Source organism: Esox lucius, chromosome 5, assembly GCF_011004845.1.
Source record: "Esox lucius isolate fEsoLuc1 chromosome 5, fEsoLuc1.pri, whole genome shotgun sequence".
Lineage (NCBI taxonomy): Eukaryota > Metazoa > Chordata > Actinopteri > Esociformes > Esocidae > Esox > Esox lucius.
The window spans coordinates 34,815,065-34,828,894 of NC_047573.1; the positions used below are offsets into that span (position 1 = coordinate 34,815,065).

General features: G+C 39.9%; 1 protein-coding gene across 1 annotated transcript in view; it reads right to left on the minus strand.

Moving 5' to 3' along the window:
- cpn1 (carboxypeptidase N, polypeptide 1) overlaps positions 1 to 13,830 on the minus strand; it is a 91,165-nt gene that overhangs the window by 51,528 nt on the left and 25,807 nt on the right. The window contains exon 4 of the mRNA XM_010897570.4: positions 5,831 to 6,007. Coding sequence (XP_010895872.1) covers positions 5,831 to 6,007 — 177 coding nt within the window. The remainder of the gene's footprint in view (positions 1 to 5,830; positions 6,008 to 13,830) is intronic.

The window sequence follows — 13,830 nt, forward strand, 5'->3', positions numbered from 1 at the left end:
AAGTCAACATATTGAACTCGTTGTTGTGTTCCTCAAACCATTCCTGAACCATTTTTGCTTTATGGCAGAGCACATTAACCCTGCTGAAAGAGCCCAATGCCATCAAGAAATACCGTTGCCATGAAGGGTGCACAACAATGCTTTGGTAGGTGGTACATGTCAATGTAAAAATCACATGAATGGCAGTACCCAAGGTTTCCCAGCTGAACATTGCCCAAAGCATCACACTGCCTCTGCTGGCTTGACTCCTTCCCATAGTACATCCTGGTGCCATGTGTTCTCCAGGAAAGCAATGTACACACACCTGGCCATCCACGTGATGTAAAAGGAAATGTGATTCATCAGACCAGGCCACCTTCTTCCATTGCTCCGTGGTCCAGTTTGATGCTCACGTGCCAATTGTAGGTGCTTTCAGCAGTGGTTACACAGGGGTCAGCATTGGCACCCTGACTGGTCTGCAGCAACGCAGCCTCATACGCAACAAACTGCCATGCCCTGTTTCATCAATTTCTGCTACCGTAGCTCGTCTGTTGGATCGGACCACACAGTCACACAGCCTTCGCTCCCCACGTGCATCAATGAGCCTTGGCTGCCCATGACCCTGTCACAGGTTAATCGCTTTTCTTTCCTTGGACAACTTTTGATAGGAACTGACTAGGGCTAAAAAAACAAATCAATAAAAATCAATAACGTTGATAATAAAAATTGTTGCCAACAAATCTAATTATGGTTTAGTTCCTGAGGAGACTCAAGAGGTTTGGCATGTCTGTAAAAAACATTTTGAAAGATGGCAGAGGCTACACTGGGCTACACCAGAGGGAAGTTGCGTATGACTAAAAACATAAAAAGTACAGTATGGTACCACTTTCCGTGTAAGAATTAAACGAAAACAGTTTTGTTTTTTTATTGCAATTCATAACTCTCATGGCACGGGAGCATGACTGTATTAGTATTTTAAGAGAAATCGCGTTGTAGCTGTGATGACCGAAGATGAAGTGCTCAGCACGGTAAGTTAATATAATACAAATATAATACAAATTCGTCATTCATTATAATTTGTATTCATGGAGTTATGTTTTTAATTGAGAAATAGTCCTGAATGCATGGTTGAGTTAATGTTAGTGTCATGTTTTTCACCAACAAATAGGTGATCTACTTGAGCACGCTGAGTATGTGTATAGTTGAGCAGCTCCAGCTAGCTAACTGTTCACAATGTTACTGTCAGGTCCTGGCTGGTATGCCTCTAGGCATCTCTACACTTATGTTTAAAACACACATTTAATTGTGGAATTTATGTATTTTTTCTATCCGATAAATTGATTAATCGAAGTAGAAATCGACAAATTAATCGATCATCAAAATAGTTGTTGGTTTGTTGGTTCTAACCCTAGTACTGACCACTGCAGACCAGGAACTCCCCACAAGGGCTGCAGTTGTCTAGCCATCACAATTTAGTCAAAGTCACTCAGAACCTTACGCTTGCCCATTTCTCCTGTTTCCAACACATCAACTTTGAGGACAGAATGTTCACTTGGCATGATAACGAGATTATCAGTGCTATTCACTTCACCTGTCAGTGGTCATAATGGTGTGTTAATGGTATGACTGATCAGTGGTATGGTATGACTGATCAGTGTATATTTGAATAAGGCCAGAGAGGATGGTATATGGCCAATATACCACAATGAATGGCTGTCCATAGGCATGAGGCATACACATGTTGTGCTGCCGGATTGCACATGCAATAATGCATTTCTGAAGACTCACATGATGTGGCATTACAGTAGTAAAAGCAAGGGTGAAAACAAGAATAAAAACTGATTCAGCAGCATTTACTAGGTGGAAAGAACTAATGGCATTAAATGACTCTGATAAAGTGCTTATTCTGAAAATTGATTTATTCACATCATTATACAAATTGTTTAGCTTTGTATTTGAATAGCTAACTATAGGTAGAGTGCTGCTAAGCTAAGACTAGCTTGGCTAGTTACCCAATGAAAATGTATAAGTTGGAAATGGAGTTAGCACGTTCTTTCTGGACAAGCAAAATATGTTGTGCATTAATATACAGGTTATTTATATTGATATGGTGTTACACTAGCTAAAGGTAGCTTCCAGTGGATGCAGCTAGGCTAGCTACTGTTAGGGAATTGAAAGGGATAAACCAATTTTTCACAGTATTATATACATAGCTACATTCTCTATTTAGCTGGCATTTAACAAACATGTACTGTATAATGTGATTTGCTAATAGCAACATAAAAATTCACAGCTAGCCATACATAGTAACATTTATTAGACTAGTTAACTAGAGCTAGCTTTTACAACACTCTTCCCACATATGCTGAGCACTTGTTGGCTCCTTTTCCTTCACTCTGCAGTCCAACTTGTCCCAAAACATTTAAACTGGGTTGATGTCAGGTGATTGTGAATACCATGTCATCTGATGCAGCACCATCCCTCTCCTTGGTCATAAATACATTACATAGTCAATAGGTGGGTTTTGGCTCATTGTCCTGTAGAGAAACAAAGGATCGTCCCACTAAACGCAAACCGGATGGGATGGCGTATCGCTGCAGAATGCTGTGGTAGGTATGGTGCTTGAGGGTACCCTGAATTTTAAATAAATCACTTTGGTTGGGATCAAAAATCTCAAATTTGAACTCATCAGACCAAAGGGCATATTTTCACCAGTCTAATCTAGTCTAGTCCATTTCCCGTGTCTCTTGGCCCAAGAAAGTCTCTTCTTATTGGTATCTTTCAGTAGGGGTTTCTTTGCAGCAATTTGACCATAAAGGCCTGAGTCACGTGTTCTCCTCTGAACAGTTTATGTTGAGATATAGTATTGAATACTATAGATATAGCAAATAAAGTAATTATATACATAATGTCAACTAGCAGCAATTTTTAAAAGAGTAAGATAGGGAACATGGGTAGAAGTATTAAATATTATAGATACAATATGAATGTAATGTCCCTATAAATGGTACATACCAAGGAATATTCAATGTACATTGAATGTACAAAAAATGAAATCAGAGCAGCTGGAATGTTCATGTGTGATCAGTATGATCATGCATCAGTGTTGCTGGTTGTGGGGCTTTATGGCCTGAGGGAAGAAACTGTGAGTCTGGAAGTGCGTTCCTCGATGCTCTGGTAACATCTTCCAGACGGCAGCATTGTGAACAGACCATAGCCTGGGTGGATGTAGTCTTTGATGATTTTCCATGATTTCCTAAGGCATTTTTCTTATTTTAGATGCCTTGCACGGTGATATGGCAGCCGATGATGCACTCCACAGACTTCACCACCCTTTGAAGGGACTTGCAGTCCACAGTGGAGCAGCAATGCAGCCTGAGAGGATGCTCTCAATGGTGCACGTGTTGATGTTGGTGAGAGTTTTTACAAACTCCTGAGGAAGTATAGTTGTTTTTGGGCAGTCATCAGTGCCGAGTTCACCTGCCTGGACATTGTTTCTTTCTGTGCCTGGGTCATATTCGATGAACACACAGAGAAACTTGAAGTCGGAAACTCTCTCCATTTCAGCACCATTGATGTGTATGGGGGCATGAACCCCCCCCCCCCCCCCCCCCCCCCGCCGCTTCCTGAAGTCCATCATCATCTCATCAGTCTTGCAGAGGTTGAGAGAGAGGTTGTTATAGCCAGGTCCTTTACCTCCTCTCTGTATGCGGTCTCATTGTTGGAGGATGGTTGTGTTGTCTGCGAATTTAAGGAAGGTGTTGAAGCTGTGTGTGGCCATGCAGTCATGTGGGAATAGGGAGTAGAGGAGGGGACTGAGTACGCAGCCCTGGGAGGTTCCGGTGCTCAAGCTCATTGCAGAGGAGGTGAGGTTGCTCATTCTCACCACCTGGGGTCTGCCCAAAAGTCTGAGCTTAGGAACAATCTTAGTGGGCACAATCGTGCTGAAAGCTGATCTGTAGTCCACGAACATCATCCTCACGTATGTGTTGTCTGTTTTCAGGTGGGAGAGGGTGGTGTGTGTCGTCAGGGTGACAGCATCGTCTGTAGATCTATTGGGGCGGTACGCAAATTGTGAAGGTGTCAAAGGTTTGAGGAAGAATAGTATGTAAATTGTGAAGGGGTCCAAGGTATGAGGAAAAATGGAGCAGATGTGAGTTCTGACCAGCTGCTCGAAGCACTTCATGAGGTGGAGGTTAGGTCTACAGGGCGGTAGTCATTCAGGCAGGTGATGGAAGGTTTCTTTGGTACAGGGACGATGGTGGTCTGTTTGAAGCAGGAGGGGACTCCAGACAGAGACAGGGAGAGGTTGAAAAGCAATTCAGTGTAAAGCACAGTGAATTGCCTATTTGATGTTTTTCTATTGTGTTTTTATATTTTTATTTGTAAAGCACATTGAATTGTTTCTATGTATGAATTGTGCTATATAAATAAACTTGCTTGCTGCTGCTAGGTTGATGCCCTTCTATGGCCCTGTCCAACTCTCCTCGTGTAACGGCCTGTCTCCTGGTATCTCCTCCATGCTCGAGACTGTGCAGGGGGACACAGCAAATGTTGCACTGGCACATATAGATGTGCCATCCAGGATGATCTGGACTACCTGTGCAACCTGAATCTGCTGAAGGTTCTACCTAATGCTACCGGTAGTGAAAAGAACACTAGCAAAATGCAAAACAAGACAAAAATCAGTCATGGAGGAAAAGGATAGAACAATTGTCTGTGGCCACCACCTGTAAAACCATTCCCTTTATGAGGGTTGTCTTGCTTTTGCCTCTCCACTCCTCTCTCACTTTCATTTGAACCAAAACGTTGACATTGATTCACAATTTCTTATGCTTCCTCACTGGACAGATTGATATCCCTGAAGTTTAATTCACTTGGTGCTATACTGTGATGATGTTCTATAAAAAAAAAATTGCAGTGTATATACAGAATATAGGATTATGCCATATTCAATTACATTGTGACAGTTAAAAGTAAATTTCAATAAATATTTGGGCAGAAGAGGAGAGAACTTTGGCCAAGTAATAATGAAATGAAATGTTATCTATTTCATCGTAATTAGTAGGGATGTAAGGTTTGAGCATTGGAAGTCTTCCTTTGGGCATTGTCTGGTTGCCAGCCATGGGTGGACTTGATATTTAGGCATGGCTCGAGGGACTGATGTTTTCATTTGGATAGATGTTTGGTGGTTGTGACCTCTTGAATGGCATAGGCTACTGAAGTGTCCCCAAGTCGGAAGCTGGTTTCTGGGCCCCGAAATGCCATTGGCGAAAAGCTATTTGTCAGTTGAAGTGGATCATCTAAGACAGCATCATCTGAGACAGCTTCATTACTGAACTCAATAAATTTTGTTTCCCTGTATCCAACAGGGCAGTTTAAAACTAATGATTAACAAGTTCACTGAGAATTGCATGTGTTTTGCTTAAATTTGGTCTAACGGTACTGTATCTGTAAATCTCTTGTTTTAATTTTTTTTATGCTATTGTAGTTATTATTTTAATTGATTGATGAATATTTCTCCTTAGGTATCTATTATACTGTGAGACGCTGATCACAACTAGGCTAAAATAAATGTGTATATGTCAAATTTTTGACCAACAAAACGCCAGGAACAAGGCAGGCAGGCAAACCATGAATGGCAGGCAAGACACACACAATAACTCAACCAAGGCTGAAAAGAACTGGGGGGCTAAATAAGGAGATAACAAAACAGTGAAAACAATTACGACAGAAGGACAAGCTACATTCAAGAACGAAGGACGAAAACCAAACAGAACACACTACATTCAAGGACAATATCAAGAACAAAACGGAACAAAACAGAACCTCACATTAAAAAAAATATTACCATTTTGAAAATGTTGTCATCGGGTGTTGCAGCATATGTGGACTTGCCTCTGATCCGGGAGTCCCTTGACTTGTCAAATGGATAGTTGGCCACCACTGCCCCTCCATGTAGGTTAGCTGACAGAACAAAGTTATAGTTCTGCATCCACTTAATCACTGCCAGAGTCTCCGGTTCAACCTAAAAATATATTGCCAAATTGCATTATGATGTCAGAGTAGTACATCAATAAAAATGTTCAATACCTGTAGTTGGGTATCTTATTTGTATTTTCATTTGAGTGTTTGTTATATTTTAATCACAATTAGCCCAAAAAATACATATAGTTCCCTCTAAAAGTAATCAGACCCCTTCACTTTCTTCACATTTTGTAGTTATACACATCATTTATAATTTATCAAATTTATTATTACTAAATAAAGACAAAGTGAAAACATGTTTTTGGAAATGTCTTCCAATTTATTATAAAAAAAAAAAGTTATACGTTATGCACAGAAGTATTCAGACCTTTTGCCACTCCAAATTGAGCACAGATGCATCAAGGCACTAGCAAACACAAAACTAGAGAAAAATGCAACCAGCTTATGAGTTTTTTATGTTTTATTTTTTCCTGTCAAAGATTTCAGTTTGTTTTTTAATTGTTCACGTTATAGGTCACATTAAAGGTGGAAAAAGTTCTGACATGATTTATCTTTGTCTCATTCTTTTACATCACAAGAACCTGGCATTTTAACAGGGGTGTGTATACTTTTTATATCCACTGTATATACATATATATATACAGTTAGTAAAAGGTTAGGAGTTGATTCAGGTGTAGAATTCGCATTCGGAAGCTGTTGCTGTGGACCCACAACATGCGCTCAAAGGAGCCCTCAATGCAAGTGAAACAGGCCATACTTAGGCTGCAAAAAAAATAAATCCATCAGAGAAATAGCAGGACATTAGGAGTGGCTAAATCAACAGTTTGGTACAATCTGAGAAAAAAGGATCGCACTGGTGAGTGCTGCAACACAAAAAGGCCTGGATGCCCTTGGAAGACAACAGTGGAGGATGATTGTAGTAGCCTTTCCATGGTAAAGAAAAGCCCTTCACAACATTCACCCAAGTGAAGAGCACTCCACAGGAGGTGGGCATATCATTATTCAAGTCAACCATGAAGTGAAGACTTCACGAGAGCAAATATAGACGTTTCATTACAAGGTGCAAACCATTCATAAGCCTCATAAATAGAAAGGCCAAATTAGACTTTGCCAAAAACATCAACAACAAAAAAAGCCAGCCCAGTTCTGGAACAGCATACTATGGACAGATTAAACTAAGATCAACCTGTACCAGAATGAGGGGAAGAAAAATGTATGGAAAAGGCTTGGAACAGCTCATGATCCAAAGCATACCACATCATCTGTAAAACCTGGTGGAGGCAGTGTGATGGCATGGACATGCATGACGTTCAATGGCACTGGGTCACTAGTGTTTATTGATGATGTGACAGAAGACAGAAGCAGCTGGATTAATTCTGAAGTGTATAGGGATATATTGTCTGCTGAAATTCACCCAAATTCAGAGAAGTTGATTGGACAGAGCTTCACTTTACAGATGGACAGTGACCCAAACATACTGCAAAAGCAACCCAGTAGTTTTTTAAGGCAAAGACGTTGAATATTCTGCAATGGCCAAGTCAATCACTTGATCTCAACCTGACCGAGCATGCATTTCACTTGATAAAGACAAAACTCAGAAATACCCACAAACAAACAACAACTGAAGACAGCTGCAGTAAAGGCCTGGCAAAGCATCACAAAGGAGGAACCCCAGCGTTTGGTGATGTCCATGCATTCCAGACTTCAAGCAGTCATTGCCTGCAAAGGATTATCGATAAAGTATTGATGTGTCAATGTGTCCAATTACATTTTAGCCCCTGAAATAAGGGGACTGTGCACAGGCTTCGTTAGGCCTGGGTGATTGGGGCTATACCCCCGGATCTTTTATGAATAGCCCTGGATCTCAAATTATGTATATTTTTTTACAAAAAAAAGTTTTTTTTTTTTACAAAAAAAGCCCCTGATCTATTCATCTGTAATTCCGATCATGCATTAAAGCCCTCGAAAAAAAAATCATGTTTTGGGTCCTCTGTGTGGCATTCAAGCAGCAGATCTACTCTGCGCTATTTGGAACATGTGCATTTTGTGTGAGCCCACCGGTTACAGGGCTGATGGTTGTTGGCATCTGATTCTGGTAGCAAATGTTTTGGTATCACAATTCTAAGAGCAATAGGGAGTGCAGCTGAAGAAGTAGGGCTGCACGATTAATCGAAATCATACTAAAATCTCCATTTGAACATTTGCAATTTCTAAACTGCAGAAAGCTGCGATTTTTTCACTCAATCAAAATAATGATTTTACTGATATGTCATCTTCACTATAATCATATTTGTATTTGTATACAATTGATTAGGAGTTGATTTTAGAATAACATCTTGAAAATAATAATTCAGATTATAAAGGTTGGAGTCTGGCAAGCGAACGGCATGATCGTGTCAGTCAACACACTCTACAAGCGCTCATACCACACATCTTCCCGGACTTGTGTGTCCAACACATTCCACAAATGCTTGACTGGATTGAGATCCAAATGGAGAATTTGGAGACCAGGTCAACACCAGGAACTCATTGTTGTGTTCCTCAAACCATTCCTGAAACATTTATTCTTTGTTTATCCTGCTGAAATTGGCCAAGGCCTCAGAGAATACCGTTGTCATGAAAGGGTACACATGATCCACCACAATGCTTAGGTAGGTGGTACCACCTGAATGGCAGGACCGAAGGTTTCCCAACAGAGAATTGCCCAAACATCACACTGCCTTCACCGGCTTGCCTCCTTCCCATAGTGCATTCTGGTGCCATGTTTTCTCCAGGTAAGCGATGCACATGCAAACGACCACCTTGATGTAAAAGGAAACGTGATTCATCAGACCAGAACACCTTCTTCCATTGCTCTGTGGTCCAGTTCTGATGCTCACATGGCCATTGTAGGCGTTTTTGGCAGTGCACAGGGGTCTGCATGGGCACAGTGACTGGTCTGCAACAATGGAGCCCCATACGCAACAAAATGCATTGCATTGTGTGTTCTGACACCTTTCTATCAGTACCAGCATTAACATTTTCAGCAATTGATCTACAGTAGCTCGTCTGTTGGATTGGCTTCACTCCCCACATGCATCAATGAGCCTTGGATGTCGCCGGTTCACCGCTTTTCCTTCCTTGGACTTCTTTTGATAGATACTGACCACTGCAGGCCGGGAACACCCCATAAGGGATGCAGATTTGTAGATGCTCTGACCCAGTTATCTAGCCATCACATTTTGGCCCTTGTCAAGTCGCTCAGATCCTTGTACTTGCCGATTTTAACTGCTTCTAACACATCAACTTTGAGGATAGAATGTTCACTTGCTGCCTAATATATCCCACACACTGACAGGTGCCATGATGACGAGATTATCAGTGTGGTCATAATGTTATGGCTGATCGGTGTATACTCAAATCTTGTATAAACATAATCAAAATCAATAGTCAATTAACTGCATACATGATCGTACCCCACATCCAGTTATAAAAATGTCTTTAATAAGTTCAAAGGAATGATAAAACTATCAGTCGTTCCTCTGTATTTGTTTTCATATAAATGTGTGTATTATCAGAATCAATAATCAATTATCTGCATTCATTATTGCAACTTGCATCCAATTATCAGTTATAAACATGCATTTGTAATTCTGCCTGACTTGTTCTTGTTTTTCTCTGCAAACATAAACAGTCACTGGTCAGAGCACTCAGCTGGGGGACCGTGTATGAAACAAATGATGTTGCAGAAATCTGCCACCATTCAATTGAATGATACCATAGAAAGAGTCACAAAAATATACTTGTTACTCATGATTCAGTAAAAAGAGTCATTCAAAAACAAGATAACAAACAAACTTCCTAATTGTTTGTATAGCAAATTGGATGTGTAGCTGTGTACAGTACGAGCCACTCTGTCATTCACTGCTCCACCTGACGAGGGAGTGTGATAACAGCCTCAGAATCAAGCAGACAGCCCTACACAATAAACATTTTCAAAATGAAAAGGCAAAAGAAGCAGAATGATAGCACAAGGATTATAGTTTGTCATAGTTCAACACGCTTGTAGCCTAATTTGCCGTTTAAAGGGACAGTTCATCCAAAAATCATATTTTGGGATAGTTCATCCAAAATGTATATCACTTATCCCAAGTTTGTCCTTTAGGTACATAGTCATTTTTAAAAACAATCCATTATTCAGCTTTGTCTCAAGGTGTATGCACATGCTTCTCTGGCTTCATTCTGTGAGAAAGCATATCTTTTCCTAATGACATAAATTTTAGTCCTATACTCTTGTTAAACAAACACAACACAGAGGAATAATGCTTAGCTATTTGGTGCTATAAGAGGTACACATAATACACAGCTACTGTCTATTATTTGAGGGGCCCCACTACCTGATATATGTGTGTAGCCAAGAACTCAAGAAGGGACACTATACTAAACAAGGTTAGGATACATATGTATAATACACTTATATGATTGGCAGATGTCCAGAAAGCAGGATGTGCTGGTCTAATTTTGGTCTAGTATATATGTGCTGCATAAGACCAGGACATTTGGGGAAGCACAAAGACATTTTGGAAGAACAAGTAAGACGTACTATATTTTGTGAATAAACAACAAATAATGCTTCTCCCCCTGAATAGGGTCCATCACTATTCTGCAAAAGAATCAGAAGCTAACAATACAGAGATATAAAAAAAAAAAAATGGATGCATGGAAGGTTTCAGAGATCATTGGGATCATGGGTGAGTGATACCAGCATAACGTAAAACGAAAATAATTGCTATTTGAACATTGACAAATCATTGACTTGCCATCGTCGTAATATGTTTTTAGTAGTGGAGTCACGCAAATATTTATACATTTATAATTATTTGCAGAGACAGATGTTTCCCTTATACAGGTTGACTGATTGTCGCTGGCATAAATTAGGAAGATATTCCATGCCCGAGCAGGCAGTGTGCACGCTAGGTTTGGCTCACTAACAGCTCACCAGATATTTAGTGATTTGCAAGTTGAGCGAGCGGACAGTGTGTACATACGGTCAGTCAATAATTAGCATTATTAGCATTGTACAAATTCATGAATAGAAACCGTATGTAACGTAGGTACACTCCAAACTAAGACAAGTGCTGTTGTTTACCTCAAAGAACATGACAATGTTTTATTCCTTGAAATAAAGTTTTAGTTTTCGCAACATAATTCTCATTTTAAATAAATGGGTACTTCCTGTATTTACTGGTCAGTTTCAGTTTCAGTATCAATCCACCCATATTTTTGAGAAGAGTAAGTGCCTATATTACAGTAAACTAAAGTTAGTATTCACTAGCTAGAAAGCAAGTTTCCTTTTTCGTTGTTTTATATTCACCTCGTACCGTACATATACGGGAAAAAATTAAGAGACCACTCCCAATTTTTCTTAAATCAGCATCTCTACATGTATAGCAGCCATTCCATTCCAGTGTCTGTTAAATTCTAACACATGCACACCTCATGTTACTTAACGAGGTACTGATTAGGTGATTACCTGAACCAAATCTAATTTAACGAGGAAAAGGATAAAAACAATTGCTGTGTTCATCACTAACCTCTTGCAATAGGACCAGCTGGATGGCAAAAACAATGCAAGTAGTACCTCCAAGGTAATTTGAATAAAGAAATAACTATTCATCATGTCAAAAGAGTTGAAAAGAAAAGCTTTGAGTGAGAAAAAGAAGGGTTCAAATCTGGCTTTACTGGCAGAGGGATACAGTGAGTGTCAGGTTGCTTCCATCCTGAACATTTCAAAGACGGTGGTTGATAAGAACAAGGTCAAGCAACCGACATTTGGGACTGGCAGAGGGCAAAAACGACTGTCCACTGACCGAGATGACATCAAGTGACCTACAAAAAGAATGGCAAACAGCAGCTAGGGTGAAGTGCATGGCAAGGATGGTTCGAAACAGGCTCCTAGGGGCAGGGCTGAAGTCGTGCAAAGCTAGAAAAAAGCCCTTCATCAATAAGAAGCAAAGAAGGGCGCAGGCTGAAGTTTGCCAAAGTCCATAAGGATTGGGCCGTAGTGGAATGGAGTAAGGTCATCTTCTCTGACAAGTCAAATGTTCACCTTTGGCCAACACCTGGTCGTCTAATGGTTAGACGGAGACCTGCAGAGGCCTACGAACTACAGTGTCTCACACCCACTGTGAAATTCGGTGGAGGTGATCATCAGTGATGATCTAGGGATGCTTTAGCAAGGCTGGAATCGGGCAGATTTGTCTTTGTGATGGATGCATGAATCAAGCCAACTACAAAGTTATCCTGGAAGAACATCTGCTTCTTTCTGCTCTGACAATGTTCCTCAACTCTGAGATATTTTTTTTTTCAGCAGGCAATACTCCATGCCACATACCCAGGTCAATCAAGATGTGGATGGAGGACCACCAGAACAAGACCCTGTTATTGCCAGCCCAATTGCCAGACCTGAACCCCATTGAAAATCTCTGGAATTTGATCCGGAGGAAGATGGATGGTCACAAGCAATTAAACAAAGCCAAGCTACTAGCTATTTTTGTGCCAGGAGTGGCATAAAGTCACCCAACAGCAATGTGACAGACTGGTGGAAAGCATGCCAAGACGCATGAAAGCTGTGATTAAAAAGCCAGGGTTATTCCACCAAATATTGATTTCTGAACACTTCCTAAATTAAAACATTAGTATTTTGTTGTTGAAAAATGAATATGAATTAGTTTTCTTTGCATTATTTGAGGTCTTAAAACAATGCAGATTTTTTGGTTATTTTGACCAGTTTTCTACAAATAAACACTCCAAATGACAACATTTCTATTTGGAATCTGGGAGTAATGTTGTCAGTAGTTTATAGAATAAAACATAAATAGTAAAACCAGAGAAACTGATTATTTTGCTGTGGTCTCTTACAGTGAGGGAATTTTTTTTATCCCCTGCTGATTCTGCCCACTGACAAAGTAATTATCAGTCTATAATTTTAATGGTAGGTTTATTTCAACAATGAGAGACAGAATAACAAAAAAAAAATCCTGAAAAAATCAAAAATGTTATAAATTGATTTGCATTTCATTGAGTGAAATAAGTATTTGATCCCCTCTGCAAAACATGACTTAGTACTTGGTGGCAAAACCCTTGTTGGCAATCACAGAGGTCAGACGTTTCTTCCGCCAGCTGTTTTGTCAGTGTATAGTTATAAAAATGTATGCTACCGTTACAGATTACTGAATGAAATGTTTTGGAGTAGTTTTCTGCTTGCAGTGTAGCTTTGCTATAGTGGTACGAGATGTTTCCATTTATGAATTTGGACGATGCTAATAACGCTTACCACTGACTGGGACCGAACTGAATAATGGAATTTTAGAAAAAATTACTAAAAATATTAATTTTGGATAAACTATCCCTTTAAGATTTGCTTTCGTTGACACTGACACCTTTGACGTGAACCTCAACTTGGGTGACCTTGAAAGAGACAGGAAGGGGTCGGGTGAAACACGTTTCACTCCGCCCACATTGAGCCCGGCCCTAAACTGCATACATGTGTACACCCCCACATGGGAGTACATATGGTTGGCAGAATTTTCTCACGGTTCAGTTGTTGCTTACCACGGCCGTCTGCAAGTGCCTAAAGGCTTGCAGCAACTACACTGATCACATAATACAAGGTCTTCTGTAGTTTAGTGTCTAAAATCTAGGACTTTAAATTCTATACCTAGGAAAAATGTAAGAATGTAAAAGAAATTGTATTCCTCAAATTTATTTGACATTTAAAACAAACAAATTCTGTAATTCATTCTTTTTTTGACTATTTATTTGTGCTAATGACACTAAACAGCATGGTCTGAAAGGTCTGGCAGTTGTAGACTAGTATAAATC